A 24,080-nucleotide genomic window follows, 5' to 3' on the forward strand; every position below is an offset into this window, starting at 1 on the left:
ATTATGATTATGTCTCATAAGTTTCAGCAATTTTGGGGTTGATACCATTTGTTGGTTGCTAAATTTAACCGTTTTTTACCAATCAAGAATTGATAAAAATGATCAATAATCCCTCCAAAATACCACATTAAGATACCAAGACCTTGAGGAACACCATAGAAAAAGCCATGCTATGATTTGGGATCAATAACTTCTGACATTTTCAGATTTCCTTAATTAGATGGCGAGCACTTCTGTTCTGGAAACTGCTCAGAAACCCCCTTATAGTCAATCTACCTAGGAAAGCCATCCATCCTCTGAATGCTCTAGGACTCTAGTTTGTGGTTGTAAAGTTTCATGAGGCTGTGATTATCCTAGAGGTCACCACAGGTCATTTTATACAGTGAGGTCAAATTTCAAAAGATGGTTTCACTACAATGAAACGGCTACTATGGGGACTAACATTATCACACATGAATACAATTGGGCTCATTGGATCCACAAGAGTCTCGGCTTAACGGCGATACCGAATTTACGCAATTCCAAGACTGTTTAGGACCCCAGTATGCAGAAATATTTAAATACACCATTTTAGAATAAGCAAAAATAACACTTTTGTACTGCAAAAAAATGCATAGTTTTTGCCCAAAACTGCATGTGATTATCATAAAGTGGGCATGTCTGTAAAGCAAAGACTCGTGGGTACCCATAGAACCAATTTTCTTTCACATATCATGAGGTCAGAGGTCAAGGGACCCCTTTGAAAATGGCCATGCCAGCCAGAAAGACAGTAAAGTCGATCGGGGTTCCCCGCGTTCCCTAAAGGTCTCGGAGGGTTAATTACAGAAATGCTTGAATTTACTGTGAAATGTTACCTCATTTGCTTTCCACACATTTATGAGAGATTCTACATTCTGACATAGGTTGCGATTGTTATCTAAGATTTCTACGTTGAGGAAAACTTCCCCTTTGGTGTGAATATTTTGCCCTCTGTGACCAACCACAATGAACTGAAGGACAGTTTCGGTCTGACTGCAGGGTGACAGTGCAAGCCACAGAACAGCTGTAAGATAACTATTTTATACGTACAATATTTAAACTCGTAGTTTCTTTCAATACAGTCTTTGCCCCATTCTTGTCAGAAGGGCCAGGCTAAGTGGTTAACCTTTAATTGTTCACATGGTTTTGCATTCTGTAGTGTACATTTATTTCATTGAGAGCTTCGGGGGCTCTTTTCCCCCTAAATGCATGCCAACATACTGAACACATACCACTGTATTGTCATAGCATGAGAGGTCCTCGACAACAAAACGGGACCTTTAAATTAGTTATTCTATACATACTGTATCTTGTTCATCTTTGAATAAAATATTATTGCCTTTCTGCAAATGTTTTTGAGCTTTGTGTTAACAGTTCCAGTAACACACCACTAGTGTGTGCTGTGCACCGTAATATCCAAGAAGCTGTAGGATACTCTTGAGAGCCTGAATATCACATTTTGTTCCTATCTTGTATATGACGACAGCAAATCTGCCATATTCTTCCAACTACTTTTAAATTGAATGCATTTAAACATATGTTTTTAAACAGTACAGATTAATTGGGGCAATTTTACAAGATTTCCAGTTAGTTTATATATTATTATGGCTAATTATTTATTAGGGCTGTCATTGATTAAAATATTTAATCATGATTAATCGCACGATTGTCATAGTTAATCGCGATTAATCGCATATTTTTTTATCTGCTCAAAATGTACCTTAAAGGGAGATTTGTCAAGTATTTAATACTCTTATCAACAATTGAGTGGGCAAATATGCTTGCTTTATGCAAATGTATGTGTATATTTATTATTGGAAATCAATTAACAACACAAAACAATGACAAATATTGTCCAGAAACCCTCACAGGTACTGTATTTAGTATAAAAAATATGCTCAAATCAGCCATTCTACATATAGCCATGAATTTCAAAACATCAGCATAAAAAAAAAATCTCTGGGGCCAAAAGCCCATCACAAATTAGGCTCACTGCAGAACAATGTCGACATATAAGACGCTGTGTAAATGCAGTTCAGAGGCCATTTCGGGTCTTGAACTGTGGCGTTATGCCGCTCGTTTGGGATACATAAGAGAGCCTAAAACCCCACATCAGCAAACGTGAATTGCTGATTGTGACAGAATCGGAGCCTTCACTCTTCATGCTCAGTTAATTGTTTACCTGCTGCAGGCTGCCAGAGGTAAGAAAAGAACAAAAATGCACTCAAACAATAACAACAAAAGGCTTGCTCAGCGTTCTGTAAAACTGCACGCTTAGATCTACTTCTGCAGGTGAGATGTTTTAGTTCAATGGTAACCATTTCTTCCATTAAAACCCCCTTTCCCATGCTTCAGCTGAATATGCTCAATTAAAACTGGCTGCAATCTGGCTTCCAAAAAGAAAGATCATAATATTAAAAGTTTAAGGAGTTAAAAAAAAGTAGAATAAAAAACACAAGAACCTTTCAATTAGTAGCAGAGCGAAACTAAATGAACTTGCTTCCAGTGCTGCACTTGGAAATATTAAAGGACTGTGAATTATGCTACAAAAAGCCTTTAAAGGGAGAAAGAAGTCAAAATGAGGCACTTGACATCAGTCGTGAAAATTAAAAATGCATCTTTGCAGAAATAATCTCAGTCTGGAAGTGGCTGCTGATTAGAAATTAACAATGTGAAGCACCATCTTAGTCAGACTTTGTTCACTTCACATTTGAATAATAAAGTATTTGCTAATGTAGTATTTCTAAAGGAAAGAGAGATCAACACATGTGCTGTTTTTTAAAGTCTAAAGTCATTTCAGAAAATAATCTTTTTCATGTCTATATTTTTTTGCAGACATGGCAAAGGTAATCATATCAGTGAAATAAAATAATAGACCTTTTGGTCTTGGTCACACAAAATAAAATAATAAATAAATAAAATAAAATAATAAAAAGTAAATAAATGTAAAATAAAATAAATAAATCAAAAAAATATATTAAATTTAATAATAGATTTAGCTTTAAAAAAAGGAAATAAAATGAAGTTAAGAGTAACATTAAGTTAGAGTAAAATAGTAAAGACAATAGTATTGGTTGGAATTAAGGTAAGTGAGCTGGAGAGAGACAACTAAATAATCTTATAATAAAAAATATAATGTAAAGTCTAGGGCAATCAATTTGTAAGGAAATGTTAAAAGTTTTGGAAGATATTGAATCCCTTTCTGATGGTTGTTTGATTAATGATGACAGGGCTGATATACAGTAGCCTATAGTACATAATGTGACTGATTTAGATTAATAGGTATATGTCTAATGTCATCTTACTGACAGTATTAAAAAGATGAAAAACTGATACTGGACAAAGATGATTACACCTTTCCAAAAAGTGAAAACAGAAGTGGAGAAATGACTCACACAAAGCTCCGTCGCAAAATTACATAAGGCAGATATACTATCTCAAATACTGAACATATTGTTAGCAGATGGGAAATTCTTTAGCCAGTTTGCTGAAATCTTATACTAATCCAAATGTAATCCACTGGAATATGAGGATATGATATGGTACACAATCTTGATTATTGTGGACTGGAGTGAAAAGCCCCAGTGCTTGACTTGTGTACAGCGAGTGTAGTGCCCTTTAATTCTGCCCAAATGTCAAATAATCCATGTTTGAATTCAGATCATGTGGTGTTTTATACACGGAATACAAAGGCTGGTGCATGTTATGATTGCATGCTCATGGGGGATCTCTTATTGGGTCTCTAGATTATAGAGTATACGGTCTTGGCCTGATCTATATGAAAAGCATTTTGAGATAACTTCTGTTATGATTTGACGCTATATAAAAATAAACTGAATGAAATTAAATGGATTTAACTACACAACAGTATGTGAAGCAGTTAAATAAATAAACTTCACCCTGTCTCTCAGAGTCCTCACTAAGACCAAGAAAGTGGATCACATCAGTCCAGTTCTGAGGTCTTCACACTGGCTCCCTGTCTCTCAGAGTCCTCACTAAGACCAAGAAAGTGGATCACATCAGTCCAGTTCTGAGGTCTCTACACTGGCTCCCTGTCTCTCAGAGAATGGATTTCAAAATACTCCTGCTGGTTTACAAAGCACTAAATAGTTTAGGGGGCAAAATACATTTCCCATCTTCTGCTATGTTATGAACCATCCAGACCTCTCAGGTCATCTGGATCAGGTCTGCTTAGTGTCCCCAGAGTCACAACTAAACGTGCAGAAGCAGCGTTCAGTTTTTATGCACCAAATATTTGGACCAAGCTCCCAGAAACCTGCAGGACCAACTCCAACTCTGAGTTCTTTTAAATCAAAGCTTAAAACTGTCCTGTTTGCTGCTGCCTTTTATTAAACCAGATAATGATCTTATACTGCACTAAAGCTTTTACTCGTGTGTTTTATTCTATTTTAGCTTCTATCCTACAGCTTCTATTTTTAGCTTGTTTTTATTTTCTAATCTTTAATGTTTTTATAACTGTTTTAATTATTTCTTAATTTTCTTTTGCACTTTGTGGCAATGTTCTTGAATGTTTAAGTAAAGCACTTTGAATTGCCATGTTGCTGAAATGTGCTATACAAATAAAGCTGCCTCGCCTTGCCTTTGGTAGGCCTACTTTAAGCATATTTTGATAACAATACTTTTGTAGGCTTTCTTTTTATGACTTTTACTTGTATCAGAGTATTTTTTTTACACCATAGTGTTGCTACTTTTTACTGAAGTAAATGATCTGACTACTTCCTCCATCAGTTCAGGTGATTCACTCACACTGACTGCACACTCTAGTCCACCAGCTGCCGCACACCTGACGCACCTGTCGTAATCAGGCGGGAGGTTCAAACGTCCTCGTGTCTTCTGTTGCTGTAACGTCGTGCTGCTGGAAACATTACTGCTGCTAATAACACTGCTCTGTTATAACCTATTATGTAGTATATTAACAAGTTGTTGGCAACAGCTACATTGTGTTATTGCTGCGTCATTCTGGATCACCTGACGGACATTTGAAGCCCCATGTGGAGTCTCCAGTCCTGCTGTGGACAACAGGACAACACATGACAAAGACCTTTTAACTCTGCTGACATGACAGGAACCACAACTTACTTCTTCACCAAAGGTAGACCTTGCTGCTTTTACTAACATCTGAGATTGATGTTTTGGCTCTGTTCAGTTGTTGTTTGTGTGTTTGATATATCAGTGCTGGCTGAATCTGCTGCTTATTTCACTGTCTTGTGTCTGCTGGTTGATCATTTCTGCTTTCTGATAAGTAGCCTATTGTATATAGTTTTGTTTTTTATGATGCAATATCTATCTATCTATCTATCTATCTATCTATCTATCTATCTATCTATCTATCTATCTAATTCAAATACGCTTTAGTGGCATGAATGTTCAGGTTACATTATTGCCAAAGCGAAATTACATATTAATGAATAATTACATTTCACAAGAAATAATCACAAAATAATCACAATCACAATATACCAAATACATTTTAAATATACATTATTTTACAGATGTAGTTAATCTTCTTTTCTTGGATTGGCTCAGCTAATTATTGTTATGCTTGTTGTTTTGGCATATGATGCTTTCATGTTGATGATTTACATTGTGAAGAAAAATCAAGCTAATATTCATGTTTGATTTCCATTATTGTTTGAGTGCTGTTGTCTGTCTTCTTATGTCTTGATGTGTTTGATAGGTCAGGTCAGTACTGTCTGATACTACCAATTTGCTCATGTGACTCTGTCTTGCGTTTGCTGGTTGATCATTTCTGCCTTCTGATAAGTAGCCTATTGTATATATTTTTGCTTTTTATGTTGCAATATTTGTTGCTATGCTATGCTTATGTTGTCTATCCATCCATCCATCCATCCATCCATCCATCCATCCATCCATCCAAGACCATATATGAGACCAGGACAACACATGCCAAAGAGTTAACTGTGCTGAGATGACAGGAACCACAACGTACTTCACCAAAGGTAAGTCCTTGAGTCCTTGCTGCGTTTACTAACATCTGAGATGATGTTTTGTTTTGTTTTCTTGGATTGGCCCAGCGATTTTTTTTTTTATTGTGCTTGTTGTTTGGCATATGATGCTTTCATGTTGATGATTTACATTGTGAAGAAATATTAAGCTAATATGGTCTTGGTCACACGAAAGAAAATTAAAATAAAGAAATAAAATAATAAAAAAGTAAATAAATGTAAAATAAAATAATAAAAGAGAAAAAATATATTAAGTTTAATAATAGAATTATCTTAAAATAAGGAAATAAAATGAAGTTAAGCGTAACGTTAAGTAAGAGTAAAATAGTAAAGACAACAGTATTGGTTAGAATCAAGGTAAGTGAGCTGGAGAGTGACAACAAAATAATCTTTTAATAAAAAATATAGTGTAAAGTCAAGGACAATCAATTTGTAGGGAAATGTTAAAAGTTTTGGAAGATATTGAATCCCTTTCTGATGGTTGTTTGATTAATGTCTGTCTGTCGTGCAGCTGTCATTGATTAATCTTTCTTTTCTTAGCTGACTTATTTTTTTTTGTATTATTTATGCTTTCATGTTGCTTCTTTACATTGTGAAGAAATATTAAGCTAATATTCATATTTGATTTCCATTATTGTTTGAGTGTTGTTGTCTGTCTTCTTATGTCTTGGCATGTTTGTGTCTTTGAAGCCCCATGTGGAGTCTCCAGTACTGCTGTGGACAACAGGGCAACACATGCCAAAGACCTAACTGTGCTGAGATGACAGGAACCACAACTTACTCCACCAAAGGTAAGTCCTGGCTGCTTTTTTACTAACATCTGAGATTGTTGTTTGTGTGTTTGATATATCAGTGCTGGCCCGAATCTGCTGCATATTTGACTGTCTTGTCTGCTGGTTGATCATTTCTGCTTTCTGATAATATCTATCTGTCTTTCTTTTTTTGGCTCAGCTCGTTATTGTTATGCTTGTTGTTTGGCATATGGTACTCTTTCATGTGATGCTGATTTACATTGTGAAGAAGTTCATATTTTATTTTCATTATTGTTAGTGTTGTTGGGTGTTATAATGTGCTGAATTGGTTTCATGCAAACCTTGGCTGTTTGATTGCGAGGATCTAGTCGCCTACACATGCCTTATAGGGAAACACAACATGGCCATTGTCACTATAGGTGGTCAATTCACTCTTTCTTTACACTCCTTGTATTCGGCTGAGCATTATGGAGAAATATTTAATTCAAAAGCATTGTATATTATATTTAATGCTGCTATACTGAGCTGCACCCATTCATGTGGTCACCTATTGCTATCGCACTACATACATAGCATTTCATAAGAAGAGATTGTCTGCTCCAAACCGTGATTTTGTTTTGTGATTTTAATCTCAGATAATAATTATCTGTTACTTAGCTGATGTGTCTCAGCACTGCTGCTGCTGCATATCAAGTAGATTGTTGTGTTAAGGTTTATGCATCTTCAGTAGTATAATAACCCCCGGAGTGTGGTTGAACATGATTTTGGTGTTGAATGGCTGCCAGTAGAGTCCACATAATAGCTGGTGTGTGACTCTCTCTGGGTTTTTGCGGAGGAAGTTTATTATTGTCACCAGTGGCGGCTGGTGGATTTTTTTTTGGGTAGGGCCAATCAATTTCAACAAACATCCTAGTACGATTCAATGTAAAAAAAAGGTGTCAAAAACGCATTACTACTTTGCAGTTACATTTTTATCATTTATTCCAACACTGACATAAGGACATCTTATTCATACAATTCAGTATGTTAATATAACATATGACAGATCATTTATAAAGGAACTTTGCTCTTCTGTCCTTCTGAGTGGCAAACCTCTCAATGACCTTCTTTCCAGTCCTTCTCTCAAACGGGTCTTGGAGGAGAGATTTGATCGAGTTAGGGTTGAGTCTTGCAAGAGTAGCGCTACCAGTGCTTGGCTGTTACACTGTCATGCCGTTAAAATGGGCTGTGAGAGAAGAGAAGTGGAGAGAAGCGAGAGACGAGAAGACAAGATCACGCGAGAACTGACATGAGCCCTGACGAGAACAGAGAGAGACACACGTGAACGTGCGCACGCACACCATGGGCCAAATCTTTTTGGCCCTCCCGGAAGTCTTTTTTACGGCGCTGATTGGATGAATTGTATGTCATTCATGCTTGTAATCATATATCTTTAATCAGTGATTGGCTGTACTGCTTATTAGACCCGCCTTCCTTGGGCCAAATCCATTTGGCCCCAGAAAGTGCACGTGCAGCAGAGCAGCTGAGAGGTGCACTAGCAGAGAGTTCAAGGAGGAAAGCAGATATTTGGCGCAGTTATCCTATTTTACAAATATTACGGGTATATTCCATAGGTCAAAAACACACATATTGACAATTTTTAGAATTTTTAGAATTTTTATAATTAATAATTTTATAATTTTTTTTTTTTTTTTTTTTTTTTTGGTGGCTCAAGGTGGGTGGGGCCAGGCCCCGTGGCCCTCTATTGGCCGGCCGCCACTGATTGTCACCCTCTTCTGTGCTGAGATTGGTGTGTCAGAGTGATGAAAAATATCAAATGTATTATCTGAATACTCGGCTCCATGAAATTTCCCTTTTTTCCCTCTTTCTACTCATCAGTAACCTGCTAGTATTAAAGGTGCTCTATACAATATCCAGGGCATTAATATAGCAACAAACAACTATTTGCTATGTAAAGATATAGAGGAGCAATGTCTACCTGAGCAGAGAATGAAGTCGCTTTCCCTCTGTGTGTGTTGTAATGCAAGCTTTTTTGTGCTTCGTCGACGGGCCGGTCGTGCGTGCTTTAAGTGCGAATTCGTGCATGTGAGCGTGCCCCACTGGCTAGCTTATGGCATGCTGCTCTGTGCTGCAATGGCGGTTACAGCTGATAGCTGATAGCACCCACCCTCCGGTTCCCCCCAGGTTAACACTGAGCTGTGCGGAGGCAATAGAAATGCTCCCAATCTCACATTTAGCACCTTAGCCAAAATTTTTAAAATGATTAATTCACAATCATAATATTCTTTTAAATATAATATTTTTTTTAGGAAAAGCCATACTTTTATTCGGTAACTTTTTAAAGGCTCTGTAGATGTTTTTTTTTTTTTTAAATATACATCTACATAAAAATTGTATCAATAAGACCTTTAAGTAAAAATACTTCTACTTAAGTAAAGGATCTGAATACTTCCTCCACCGCTGGTTAAAGCAGATCATTTTTATGACATAAAAAAAACACACACCCTAGGTTACCAGATGTGTCCTATTACCATATTCATCAATGTTAAACCAGGCACAGCTTCTTTATGCACTCTACAGTTTGTGGCTTCAGGAGGTGCAGTGCAGAGATGCTTTTTGACCTTGAAAGACTCAAGACTGATAACAGCATCTTTGAGCACTCCTCCCGCTGTGGGATGCTCCCTTCCATAAGCTCTCCGTGTTAACACAGTTCTACTCTTGTCTCTTTACACTATGTATTTTCACTCAACTTTTTTTCTCTGTCAAAATAGCCTCATGTTTGTGTCTGCTACATACAAGAGAGAGGTGAAAGAGAAGTTTTGTAAAGTCATGTTGGCGTACGTAGAGAAAGAAGTGGATTTAAAGCCTCTCGACAATCTTCGGACTGTGCTGGATGGATTGCAGTTGAATATTAATAGACTTGTCTGCGATGTTTACAAACTGTGTTTTGCACATCAAACTCGATGCTAATTCTAATTCAAGTGGAGAAAAGAAAGGGAGAGAAGGAGGTTGGACGAGCGGTGTACCCAAGGTAGAGTGCGTGAAAGGCAAGTGCATGGAGATTAGGGATCGAGGCGTTTCTGGGACAGGGAGATAAGGTACCTTTTTAAAACTACTTTCTGTGTATCAGGACGGCCTTATCTGCATGTTTGCATACTAAGTTGCACCTCAGACCAAATAATTAAAAATGCGTGTTTGTTTTTGTTTCATACTGGATCTTTCTTTCTGTTCTTCCAAATTATTTTCTGGCATGGAAGCTGAATTAAGAGTTTTATTCTACTAGGAAAGAAATGTGTTAAACCATCTCTTTAATACATGATAGACTGTTTCTCTCTTCATTATGACCTATAGAGAAAAAAAATTATATTTCCACACAAATACAGAGTAATCAGATTAAGACAATAGTTTGATTTATCTGAGTTTGATCCAATTTTCGGAGAAATTTCAGTTAATATCAATTCAGACGACGTCATTGTGTATCACGATATCTTGATATATCATTTCATCACGATATGAGTCCATTGAAAGACGATAAATTATCATATCGAATTATCACCCAGCCCTAGGTCAGATTCAGAGACTTGCACCTTGTTGAAATGAAATGGCAAATAATACAACACAGACTGAGAGAGACAAGTAGACACATTTGCATCTTTTAATTAGATTTCCGGTAAATTGTTGTTTTTTTTGTTGTTTTTTTTGCTGAAGAAGAAAACAGGAAAGCTCTCTCAAACTCCTGAGTCAGAGTGCTCTTCACATCACGGTCAGTTCAGCCCAATAAATTGAAACAGAAGATTAATTACCAGTAAGTTGTTTATAGACTGGATATGAGATTGTTTTTTTACGGATGTGTTCTATGGCATAAGAAAAACACTTTGTGAATTGAATCCATCATATCGCTGCTTTTGCTTTAAATTAACCAGAGTCCATGTTTCTCATGTGAAAATCATAGCGGGGTGTGTACAGTTCTTAAAAACATATTCCATTATACCGAGCAGCTGTTGAGGGCAACATCTTTGAGAATTCGGCAGCTTAATTCTTCTGCTGGAATTAAAATGGCTCAATGATGTGACAGGTGGGCTAAGTGTTGGATTTTAAATCTGGAGTGGAAACATGTACTGCGTGACTCAGGCTGAGAGAGCACTTGTCTGTGCCAGACTAACTGTAGGCCAGCACTGCAATGTCAGAGAGAGGGCAAAAGCAAATAAAAAAACAGAGTTCTGCTAGTACAGAGATAGAGAGCACTCCAGTGAGACTGGTTGACTTTAACACAACAAAAAGCCGGCATATATAATGCTCCCAAATATTAACACATCCACACAAATAATGACAGATGGAAAAGTATTTACCATACGCAGATGTAGAGTATCTTTGCCTGTGTGTTTGTGTGTGTTATGGAGGGCTGGAACCACTGAAATCTATTAAATAGCTAAAATCTTTTTCCTCATGCACTCTGTAAACTTTCTGCACGCCAATCACCTACGTGAACACTCAATGACTGGCTTAAAATCACACTTGGCAGAGTGTTTCTCTGACATTCAGGGGCCGTAGTCATTGTGGAACAACCTGTGATCAGAGAGCTGTGGCGTGACCTGGCAACGTCTCCTTGGATCGCTGCCACATTCGTAAAGTTACAGCTGAAATGTCAGCATATTGAAAAGTACAAAACCATAAAAACTAGGATTGCAACAATCTAGAAGCACAAAAGTTCAGCTTATTTCTTAGGGCACTGGTTCCCAACCTGGGGCTCCCGACCCCCACTAAGGGACGCCAAAGCTTCACGGGGGGTCCTGAGGCCTTCTTGATTTTATGGGGTGTAAGACAACTTTTTTAAAAATACAGTTGGCTTATACAGTATCTCAGCATTTCATTCAATTCTGTGATAAAAACTAAATGAATTTGGTATTTTTTTTTAGGTTTGGATTATTACGTAATATATAAACTTAAAAATTAGAAAAGTATGCCTTTTAAAGCAAACAAAGAGCTAATAGAACAATGACCAAGTGTATGGGGGAAGAAAGGCCTATTATGGATGTATGATTGTTAAAAATGCAATGATGATGCAATATTCACTGGAAATAATCTGCTCAAAATTCATCCATATCACTTGTTTTACACAAACTTTCTATTGCGTTCACTATTTGGGTCAATTGTACAGTTCAGTACAATCAATCAGTTCTTTGACATTATTGTTATGCATTAAATATAATATGAAATACCCATAAAATGTCAGTTAGTTAGGGGTCGTTAGTTTACTCAGTGATAGAAAAGGGTTGGGAACCACTTGGGATGATGCATTTAAGCAAATCTGCCTTCATCATAGCCTTTTGGGGAAACATGTCAACATGAGAAATCAAATGGTAAACTGAAGCTGCAGTATTGAGACTTTTTTTGTGCTTTTGGAATGTCACTGTCCCAGTTTAGATGTTGTTACATAAAGCAAATTAATGTATTATTAAAGGGGTACTCAGTATTTCCATCAAGTTGGGGGACTTTTAGTCCCTAGTATAAGTCAAGCCCCAAAAACCCACACACAATACAACTTGATAGTATAGGTTACATGATTAGGCTGTTCTCATACACCGTTCGTAGCTATACCTACAAAAAGTAATGCACTGTAATTTGTATATAATCCACAAAATCAATTTGTACGTAATCCACGTAATGGTGAACCAGGAAGTATAAAGAGCTACAAATGCCACGTAAGGAGGAGGTCGGTGTGGATGGGTGGGTCAAAAAACACCGGACTTTTTCCCAGGACACCGACGTTCGTACCACGTGTGAAACCAGAAGTCAACTTTGATTTATTTGTCATGTAACTTCTGTAATTAGGTTACGCCACTTCCGGAATTATTTTGACCCAAACCATGATCTTTTCCTAAACCTAACTCAGTAGTTTTGTTGCCTATACCTAACCAAGTCGATCTTTTCCTAAACCTAACTCAGTAGTTTTGTTGCCTATACCTAACCAAGTCGATCTTTTCCTAAACCTAACTCAGTAGTTTTGTTGCCTATACCTACCCAAGTCGATCTTTTCCTAAACCTAACCATGTTGATCTTTTCCTAAACCTAACCAAGTTGATCTTTTCCTAAAACCTAACTAAGTAGTTGTGTTGCCTAAACCTAACCAAGTTGTTTCCTGTGAAGACGGAAGTTTATTTTGAAAAGACTGGAACAGAAATTGACACCTGCGTCACATGTCGCTCGACATTCGTGGGAAAATGCACAAAAAATAAGGAATAACTTTTTGCAAGATATCATACAAACCAACGTATGAGGATACGTCGACATGTTAAACAACTCAAACCCAAGCTGAATAACCCTGATGACATCACCAGGGTTATTTTTTTTCAGACTTGAGAACTCTTCCCCCACAGAAGACATCATATGAACGTTTTCACAGGCTTAGTAGTATTCGTCATGTTTGGTAAACTGACCTTCATTTATAAAATATGTGGAGTGCCCCTTTAATTTCGTCCAAATTGATTGACTTCTCTAAATTTCTATTGGTCCCAGCCCAAGTGTTTTCTTTGTTTGTGTGAACTGTCCTGCAGTAGACTCAGCTGCTGCTATCCACATTTGACCACCCTTTAATCTACGTGAGACAGCCCAGGTCACTCGGGTGGAGCGACGGTCTCGGACACAGACAGACACACACTCAGTGCATATTTCTGGCCTTTTAACTAGCTGACACCTGGCAGGGGCAGCAGATGGCTGTTAACAGCTTAAACCCCTGGCAGATCTGTTTAATTCAGAGAACTCCGGTCCTCCTCAGACTGGATCACAGCCCAGCGAAGGGAGAGGTGGCGGAAGCTCGTTTGGCTGCCATTAAGAGAAGCCAAGAGTGTTTGGCACATAGCGAGAGCAGCTGGCGCCGTCGACAGGGGCCGACTAAGTGGCCCGAACCTTCTGCAAAGGAGCAGGAGGGATCAATAGGGCAACTCCTACACTACAGTACAGTGGCAGGAGCACTTGGATGGCTGTTACATCCCTCTTGACATCATGAATCATGCTTAGACTGTCTTTGTGTTTATGTGAGTGTGACAGAAAGAGAAAATGGAGGGTGAAGGTGATTATTTTTGCTTTAACAGAGGAGCAGATGGAGAAATTACACACAAAACATCTGCATTTTTTTTGACATGGAAAACACACTCGCACACAAAATCAGCACTTTTTTTTTCTTTCTTTTTTTTTTTTCTTTACCAAAACATGAAGCTCAATTCCCTCAAACCGAAGATAACATTTTCTAGAGAGATAATACATTCATTCCAAGCGATGGCGATGAAGATTACAATATCTTGATAGAATAGACAAACAGATTGATTACTTCATGGCTAAAACCTGAGTTATTCCAAAGTATTTCCATATGAAACTGCACAACAATGCACATCAAAAATAAATGATGCATCATTATTTCTCATATAGAGTATTATTTGCATGACTAAAGCTATGCTAATATATTCATGTGATATATACACACCGACATTATGGATTATTTATGTATATGTATGTCTCCAGGGTCAGCTGAGAGGTCCAGTCAAAACACAGAACCACATTATGGCAAAATGAAGCACATCCACCTCAAAAAGTGTCTCTTTGCAACAGAGGTGTGACTAAAATGATATTTGTTTTTTACACATTTGAACTTTTTGCTTTCAAACTCAAGAGGCAAAGGGAGTCGGTGACAGTCCAGTTACCTTTTTCCTCATTTTTTAAAGTATTTTTTTGGCCCTTTTTAGTTAGTCCTTGATCCTTACTCTGAGCAGCTGAGGAGGCACAGCATCATTTAGTTTCATCCTCCTTGTCCTGCCTGTCGTCCTTCTTCTTCCTCCTCCTCTCCCAGTCCTCTCCAGGATGAAAGCAGGTTTATATTGAGTTGACGGGTCGAGCACTATTAGTTGAGCAAGGTTCGGTCGCTGGATCAGTTTTTAACAGGTTCCTCGTGGCACTGGAGGGCTCCGCTGCCCCCATTATCTGTGTTTCTTCGTCACAAAAATTCCTCATAGTCCAAGAGTTTGGAGTGCTGGCGCGTCTTCCAGAGCCGGTAGAGGCGGAAGTCGAAGTACTTCTCAATCATCTCTTTGCCTTGGTTGGTAGATGAGACAGAAGAAAAGGTTCAATCACTCATTAAGGAACCAGAATATATATACCAAGACCACCATCTTTGCATGCTTTAGATGCTATGAGTGGATATTATATTCTCCAAGAGCTGACTGAATTATTTGCAAATACTTTGAATATCAACATTTTGCAACTTTTTATTTATGTGTAAGAGAGTCCAGTTCAGTCAAGTTGCAGTTTACATCCATGTCTGTCCAAAATGTCATCACTGTCCTATTAAACATTAGTTTGAAATTGTCATAATTAGCATATGAAATGTTGAGTTATGGCCAAAGAAAACATGTTTTCTGAGGTCACAGTGACCTTGACCTTTGACCACCAAATTCTAACCAGTTCATCATTAAGTCCAAGTGGATGTCTCCGCCAGATGTATTACAATTCCCTCCAGGCGTTCCCGAGATATCGCTTTCAAGAGTATGGGACGGAGAGACACGGCTATAAACGCCGCGGAAGCATAAAAACATAATTCAGGTGGCGTTAAGGTCGTTGAAATAATTAGAACTTTGAGGGCAGCGCTCAGTGGCAATTTTGAGTGATGCACCACACCAAGGGTAGTGCTTCTGCCTAGTCGGGATGGCACTGCTCTCCCCATAGGAAAACATTGGCACAGCCAGCGCAGAGCGATTTTTACCGCTGATCATTTGTAGACAGTTTCGACTAAGATTTCTTTATTAAGAAATTTGTTATGCTTTTTTTCATGCTGAATGACTTATTTCCAAGAAACTTATGAGCACATCTGGTAAACACAAGATTTAAAGTGGTGCTTTAGTGTGATTCTTTGTGGAGAAACTCAGTTTTGCGGATCTGTCGATTAAATCAACTAATTGATTAGTCGACAAAATCGTCTGAGTGTTAGTAGACTAAGAGTTTCTTTGGTCGAGGACAGCCCTAGTGTTACAGTTATTGCCTATGTTTTGTGTATGTTATAAATCTGCAGGGGTGAAAGTGAAGGGCTAAAGTAGAGGAAGTCTGGGTTGTTCCAGGAACCGAGAGCAGGCTTTTGTAATACTGCCTGTTGTGTTGAGTAGAGAGGACTGTACGTCCCTACTGCACTCCCACCATGCAGCTAGGGAGGAGAAGAGTGCAAAGTAACATGATGACTTTCTCCTGTGTGGTGGGTGTTGTTCACAAACTGAAGTGAAGTCTATATGCAATTGCGTTAAAAGTTATTAAAAATCTTCACACCAAAATGTGAAACGCCATATCAAAACACCACCCAAAGAGGGAGGATGAGGAGGAGAGAGTGAGCGAGTGTGCAGTAGAACAGAATGAGAAGGAAACGGTAAGTTACACAATGGTCAAATAAATAATATTTTTAGATAAGGGAACAGCTTTTTGAGTTAATTCCTCCTCCAGATGTTGCAAGATGCAAAACAACCGGGTGTGTCCGCGTCATTTCACACGTGTGATGTGCACGTGTGAATCACTGTGCACGCGTGTGTCCGTGTGATCTGCATGTTCGGGTTGCGTTTGGTTCAGACTCACCCTGCGCAGACAGCTCCAGCGGCGACTCAAACTCGACAGAATAAGGCCTCATCAGATTCTTCAGTTTCTGGAACAGCTGTTGGGCCGAGATAAGAAAACAAACCCCAATTAATCCCACTGCACTCGGATACACTCGCAGCAGGGGAGCCTGCATCTTCTGACACAACACACACAGACATAGGAACACACAGCAATGAATCCAGCTCATTACCGACAAAGAGAACATTCCTCCTGCGCAGGTAACGAGGACAGGAAATGAGATGAGAGTATACAAAGGTGTTAATTTTCCCTGCTTGTCTTGTCATATAGAAATATGAAACAGCAGAGCTTGTAAAAGGTTTAGAGTAGGACCCCAGTGCCAGTCATATCCTAGCGAGGAGTCCCATGTTCAGGAAATTAAAAGAAAGATTAGAATCAAATTTATCTGTAAATTAGAGGGGTTTGCATTTCTAGTCCTACAAGTGTTTTTTTTCTCATACCAGAATATGAAATTTAGTCATCCATCAACCAAACATGAAGCTTTTGCAGGTTTCAGCTTCTCAAATGCAATAATTTGCGGATTTTCTCAGTATTATATTGTTGTAGATGGAACACTTTTTGGACTGTTAGTTGGACAAAACAAGAATTAGGGGTCGACCGATATGTTTTTTTCAGGGCCGATATTGATTATTAGTAACTGTAAGAGAGCTGGACTGAAATGCAGATGTGATACTAAAACTTTCTTTAATCATTAAGCAGATTATTACTGTACAATTTTCTGGTTTATCAGCGACGTGTGTGAACTACACTGCAGAATGGATACTCTACTAAGAGTGAGCGACGGCTCATATGAATGGGTTGCATCGTAGGTCTGCATTTTCATAAACTGTGATAATCTGGTCATGGACCACATCTCTCATCCAGGCGCCGTCTCACTCCCTCTTCCCCTCTTTGCAGTTCTCATAGAAGTGGACATCCAGTAACCACTATTTTCCTTTTTTTAATTTTTTTTTTTTTTTGTTGCTGTGACTGCAAAAAATTTTACAAGCGTAAACACTGGGTGTTTCTGCAACTTCAGCGTACAGGATTGTGAAGTTAATTGCCTTGCGTTCGAAATAGAGCTGCAACTAACAATTATTTTCATTGTCAATTAATCTGTTGATTATTTCAATTTTTTTTGGTATATGAAATGTCAGAAAAAGTTTCCTAAAGCCCAAGATGACGTCCACAAATGTCTTGTTTTTGTCCACAAATGTCTTGTTTTTGTCCACAAATGTATTGTTTTTGTCCACAACTCAAAGACATTCAGTTTACTGTCATAGAGGAATAAAGAAACCAGAAAATATTCACATTTAAGAAGCTGGAATCAGAGAATTTTGACTTTTTTTTCTTTAAAAAAAAAATGACTCCAACCAATTAATTGATTATCAAAATAGTTGCTGATTAATTTAATTGTTGACAACTAATTGATTAATCTTTGCAGCTCTAGTTGAAAAACGTATCTGCTTGCTCAACGGAGCAGCTTTGACCCTCTGTATAACAGCATGTGCAACCAATCAGATGGCGCTGTAGGCGGGACATTGAGGGAGGCTACAGACTGGTGACTACAGACAGAGAAAGGCGGCTGCATCAGAGCCAAAGTAGCTAATTTTTTATTTATTTATTTTATTGCAATCGGATTATATTATAATGATCGTAAAAATGCTGAATATCACAGCCGATAATCAGCCCTTACTTTAAAGAAATCACTTTGGTCTCTGGGAACTTGTGATTGACATTTTGTTTTTAGACTAAACCATTATTTAATCAGTCAAAAGAAAAAAAATGGATTAATCAAAAGTGAAAAAATCATTAATTGCAGCCCTAATTACATAATGACTGTTTAATTGGAGCGGTACAGTGATTTTAGGGTTGTCAGTCATCTCTGCAGTGACGTTGCGCCGTGCACATTAAAAATTGAAACTCTCTGATTTCTATCTAATTTAGTCATGATACCCCCTCTGTCAGATAAAATCAAAGGCCGAATGCGCTTTTGTTTCTCACTTGATGTTGTTAAAATGGAGGTGGTGGTGAAGAAAAGGCAGCTTTCATTCCTTGTGTTTGCAGTCCTTTGAAAAAGATAAAAGAAGATGGCGACATGCCAGATGTGGAGGAGACGTAGGCAGCGCAGCTCGTCTGTAGTGCAAAGAAGGCTGGAGGCAAACGACAAATCTCAAATAATGTGTTGCATGTGTCGGGTAGTTTCCTTCCTGTCCTGCGTCGCTTCTTACGAGCTCTCAGTGGCTGTTTTAGCCAAAACTGATGCAGATATTTGAAAATCTCTGGAGGAAAACTGGGTCAGGCTACCTCTCTGACCTGCCGTCCTCCATCCACAGCCTTTTGTTTTCATTCCAGCATCCTCAAAACAACTATTTAATTTCTTAAGTGCTGTGGTCTTTATTGCTGAAGTGCAGCCCTGCTCAGCATTTCACACGGCAGACTTATAACTGTGTTTTTTTTTTCAGTAATCGTAGCAGAAACATGAAATAACTTCCAGGCTGTTATTAATTTAAGTCCTGAAGTTTTTTGTTTTATGCTTAGAGTGTTACAGTTTTAGGCTGGAAGTGCTGTGTTCTGTTGATGATGTAATGTCTCTGGGTGGAGGTTATATGATTGTTAAGAAAGTAAACAAAACAAATAAAACAGTTAGTGAAATACACTATATGGCCAAAAGTATGTGGACATACATTTTTGTTCTGGGGTCGTTTTCCATGGTTTGGGCTATAGGCCCCTTAGCGTTGTGGAGGCATGTTGTTTCAGGTACCTGAGAGTACCATGAAAAAGGATCAAGAAAGTCCACTTTGAGTAGTAGATCCATTAGTTTGAAGGCATATTGGATAGGGGTGTGAGAAAATGTAGATACACGAGAGTATACACGAGTATCGCGATATTATGTTTTGTGATACTGTATCGATTCTCCAAAACACTTTTGATTTTTAATAAAAAAATCGAATGTCATGATACTTACATGAAACAAAGCAGCGTTTGCCGACCATTTTCACACCACTCTCATTCGTAGAGAAGAGCCTTCCGTTTTTTTTTTTTTCCTCTTTAACTTTACTCGTCGGCTCGCTTTCCTCACTTCCGTTTCTCTTCTCGTGCACTGATTTGTTTAAGGCGAACAGCCAATGAGAGTGATTTCTCTCACCAGCGAGTTCCGCTGCCGATTCAACATGCTGAATCGGCCGAAAAACCTCCGACACCGGCAGACTAGAGCCGGGACACACCGCAAAAAACTAGGCCGACAGACGCTCGCTGACGGCCCCAAACTGTCCGACGACCGACCGTCGGCTTGGTGTGTCGGGGCCTTAAGACAATAGTTTGCTTCCAACTTTGTGGCAGTAGCTTGGGGAATGCCCTTTCCTGCTCCATATGACATTGCCACCGCACACAAAGTTACCTCCATAAATAAATTGTTTTCCCAGTTTGGGTGTGGGAGACCTTACTGGCCTCAGCTCCATCAAACCCCTTTTGGGATGAACTGTAATGTCGACTGCGAGCCTTATTTTCTAACATCGGTGGCCGACCTCACTAATGCTCCTGTGGCTGAACGTCAGCAAATCCCCGCGGACATGTTCCGAAACACTGCAGGCTGTTATAGCAGCATATAATATACTGTGTGTAATGTTGAAGTGTGTCTATGTGCTGCAGTGTAGTTGCCATTTGAGAATAGGTTTGATGAAAAGCACTAAGGTCACAGCTGGTAACATTTCTACACCCTAAAAAAGTGTAAATGTGTACACTCAGTCTTCTGGAGAGGTACCAGCAAAAATCTCATTAATTCCATTTTCTGACTGAAGACTAGAGTAGACAAGCCACCAGTGTGAAAATCACTTTGGATCTTGGGACTCTAAAAAAAACGACAAACACACCAATTTAGTTGTTTTGGATTCAAGCTTTGTTGAGACAACTGCATGAGTCTGTGTTTGTCTGTAGGGGTGGAGAGATATCACTGATGTGCAGTCTGTTCTGCAGACTGCCAGACTGCCCATCAACCCCAGAGAGATCCACTTTATGTAACAAAGCATTTTGGCAGACATGACTGGAACAGACAGTTAGGTCAGACAAACACCGCTGGCTATGTTGTGCATCTGTGTGTGTGTGTGTGTGTGTGACAGAGACATCTGTGAGTGTGGCTGCCAGCTTGTTTGAGTGTGTGATTTTTTTTTTTTTTGTATTTTGTGTCTTATTATATGTTCATGTCAGGTAAAGAAAGGTGTAGCATCACTCAGCATGTGTCTATATCCAGTAACATCACACAGAGTGAGATGGGAGAAACTGAGACAAGCAGCAGGGTAACATGGTGATTATAAGACCAACAGACAACACTGAGCATAAATATGAAAGCAGGGAGGACAAAGGAGAGGCAGGAGCGAGCATGAGGAAATGTTCACTTTGATGATGAGAGACGGGGAATATAAAACATCTCTATACCTTGGGCATCATAAGTTATTAAATCAGTTTTGTGTGGCACATACATCTTAAAGCTTTGAACATGTAAAATCAACAGAGACCCTCGTTATGAATGACTTGGAAATGACGGCGTGCGATGGGTGGGAATTGATTTCATAGTTTTCAGATTTCACCACTCCGTATCTGTCGTACATTATCTGCCACAGTAATTGTGTTTACATTCTTTCATTCAATTTGGGATATAGAGCGACTACGGGAAGGTCTGCCTCGTCTCACTACTAAATATGCGATTACTGTCGTGCAATTAATATTGATCGCCGAAGTAATTGTGTTTACAGTACGTTCTTCTTTCATGCACTGTGATAAGAGTGAAGTTTTGCAGTGGAACTGGCTTTGCTACTTGTGTGTTACTGAGAAGGAGAAGATTAATGGGTGTTTCTTCAACTATCTTGGAAAAAAACACAAGCACACCAAGCTGACCAATCACGGTTCTCTTGCGGCCTCCATGTACAGTAGTATCTAGCTGGTTCAACAAGCCCAAAGGTTTGGTTTGTATTTACGGTTTTTGGGTCATTGTTTTTTCGGTTCAGTTTGTTTTGCACATTAGGGAGAAGAAAAACATTTCTACTGTGTTTGAACTCCAAAATATACAAATAATTGATAGTGAGTGGAGTGCCAAAAAGTATGGCTTTACTACACGCCTGTGGTGTATCTGATAAAATAAATATGGTGATGTTGGCATTTTATGTAACTGAATGCTCCCATTCACATGATGGGTATAAAATGAAGTAGAAAAAAAGTTATCAAATGAAGTACCCTGTTGGTATTGATATCAATTTAAGGGTACTGGTATCGTCATTTTTTTAAACGATTCCCAGCCTTAGTAATGAATTTTTTTTTTTAATATTATATGAAGTCATAACACTGACTTCATACATCAAATAAGGCAAGCTACTGTACTTAGGTCTAGTAGGCCTAAATTCAAATAATTCCCTCTGGCACCTCATCAAATAATTAGTAGACCTGTATTTAATAGAGGTGTTACGGTTCAACAAGCCCATGATTTATTTATTATTCTGCCGTGTAGTTACATTTTTGAGGAGGTACATAAGTGCTAGTGTTATGTCTCCGTGATCTGGACACTGGAGCAAGACCAGTCAATAGCTGACACGTGTATTAATCCCTAAAATAATCCTATTTTCTGTGAAATACTGTGTGCTTGAGTCACATCAAATGTTCAAAGGCATCTTTTTTTTGTGCTGGTTTTAATATGCACATTTTTAATATCTGCTCGGCTTGAAAACTTTAGTGGTGTTAAATGTTAAATGTTTCCAGTTGTTAGTGTGTGTCTGTTTGCATCAGTGTCTGCGTACCTTCTCTCCGTTAGGGTTGCCCAGGACGTAGCATCCCATTATGTGGATGAGGTTGGGTTCAGGGTTGACTTTACTCATGAAGCGACTAAGCCTCCTCCAGAATCTGAACAAAGACAAAGGCTACAGTTAAACGGGCCAGTTCGACAGTTCCCATGAAATTAAATACAGAAACTGTAAATTTGAGCACTTTATTGGTTACCCTGCTGCACTTTTGCACTGAAGCAACAGGTTTAACAGAATAACACAGGTGAGCCTTGTCTTTTACATCTCCGAAACAAGTAAACATCACCTATTCAAAGATGGTCCCCGTGGGAGAGATGCATCACTCCGAAAAGTAGTAGATTGTGCTCATAAATGACAAGCAAATGTAAAGGGAGTGTTGCATCGTCCTGGTGGAACATCTTTGTTTTAAATCAAGTCAGGGAGCGCTCACAGAATAATTGAATCTTCTTCTCATTGTTGGTGGAGTAAAAGCCTCGACGAGTATGCAGCTACGGTATCTGAATGATAAAATACTTCTCTTTTCACTAATGGCTCTCAGTCCTGTTTTTCATGTCTTGTAAAGCCTCACCACATGTCGATGCTTCATAAGAGATGGGAAATGTGAATTGTCCTGATATTTGACAATAGGAGGCTATAGGAGACACAGGCTGCGTCTGAAATCGCACTATCGACCCAATGTGTGTGCTATCGTTCAACATTACTTTTGTGGTATGGATGTTTTCGGACATATTGAGCAGTAATTTTACATCCTCACTTCCTGAGAGCCTCCTAGCCGGTTGTAGACGTGTAACCATGGTAACCAGAGCCAACCTCGTGTGACCAAAATGACAAAAAGTCTGAACTAATTTAAGAAATATGTTACGCTTAGCAAAGTGGAAATCTTATACTTACAGTTAAATGTCAGTGTTATTGATGTTACAGAGCTGTCCGTCAACATCTGTTATGAACGTTGTCGTCCCTACCGCATTGCATTGTGGGATATTTATGTCGGCATTGTGTCCAGTGTGCATTTTGTGTATTATTACTTTCGGACGTACTAAAAAATCTCACATACTGCAACCATAAACTAATATTGGTCAAACGGAGTGGACCCAGTGGTAACTTACTGGCTCATGTCCTCCTCCTTTTCCACCTTTGCAAAAGTTGCCACTTTATTCTTCAGTAAATACAGGTGACCAGGGCCTCCCTAAGAAACATACATACAGGAATAAAACTCATTACTACTACTCACAAGTGCTAATTTGCCTCTTCTTAATTCATATCTCGAGAGATTAGATCCCAAAGGGAGGTACTTAACACAGTCTATCTTAGGGACTTCCATATGCAGTACACAAATGAAGACATAAGCCCATACATCCCAAATAAAACCTACAAATTTACAGGAAATACAGTGTTACTTTTATTCTGGATGTCCTTGTTCCGCACCTGACAAAAGATGAGCATCCTCCAGAACTTGCTTCCTCTCCTGTAAGCCGTGAGCTTCTTGTCTATTTCCTCTGTATGAGAGAGAAAAAAAAGGTTTGGATTGATGTGAACGACGGGGACCGTGAACGGGAAAAAAAGAGACAAGCAACAATGTAGTGAACGGTGGTGAGCACAAAGGAAATCTCGGGGGGGGTTGAGTTCAAGTACAGGTGTAATAATAGACAGCAGAGACACTAATGGAAGATGTCGTTTGAATTGAATTCAACACTGTGTACTGAAGGAAAATGTCACAGCAAAATAAAACAGGTCAATGAAAGACAGTGAAATGGAAACCTGAAATCTATAATGTGAATTATTCATTGACTTCCTCTCCCTAACTCTGTGTGAGCTTTATTCAATGCAGAGTTCATTATTATCTTGGGAAGCTCCAGGGAGCATTTTCTGTAAATGCTTCTCTTATGAGCAACAGATGATCATTTTCAGAA

General features: G+C 38.7%; 1 protein-coding gene across 1 annotated transcript in view; it reads right to left on the minus strand.

Annotated features, from left to right (window-relative positions):
- Positions 1–10,398: 10,398 nt before the first annotated feature.
- The window catches only part of nsmfa (NMDA receptor synaptonuclear signaling and neuronal migration factor a), a 52,852-nt gene continuing 39,170 nt past the window's right edge, over positions 10,399–24,080 (minus strand). The window contains 5 exon segments of the mRNA XM_074617573.1: positions 10,399–14,842; positions 16,364–16,439; positions 22,168–22,270; positions 23,277–23,356; positions 23,596–23,666. Of these exon segments, the coding sequence (XP_074473674.1) occupies positions 14,745–14,842; positions 16,364–16,439; positions 22,168–22,270; positions 23,277–23,356; positions 23,596–23,666 (428 nt within the window). The 3' untranslated portion in view covers positions 10,399–14,744.

This window comes from Sebastes fasciatus, chromosome 19 (assembly GCF_043250625.1).
Source record: "Sebastes fasciatus isolate fSebFas1 chromosome 19, fSebFas1.pri, whole genome shotgun sequence".
In the NCBI taxonomy this organism is placed as follows: domain Eukaryota; kingdom Metazoa; phylum Chordata; class Actinopteri; order Perciformes; family Sebastidae; genus Sebastes; species Sebastes fasciatus.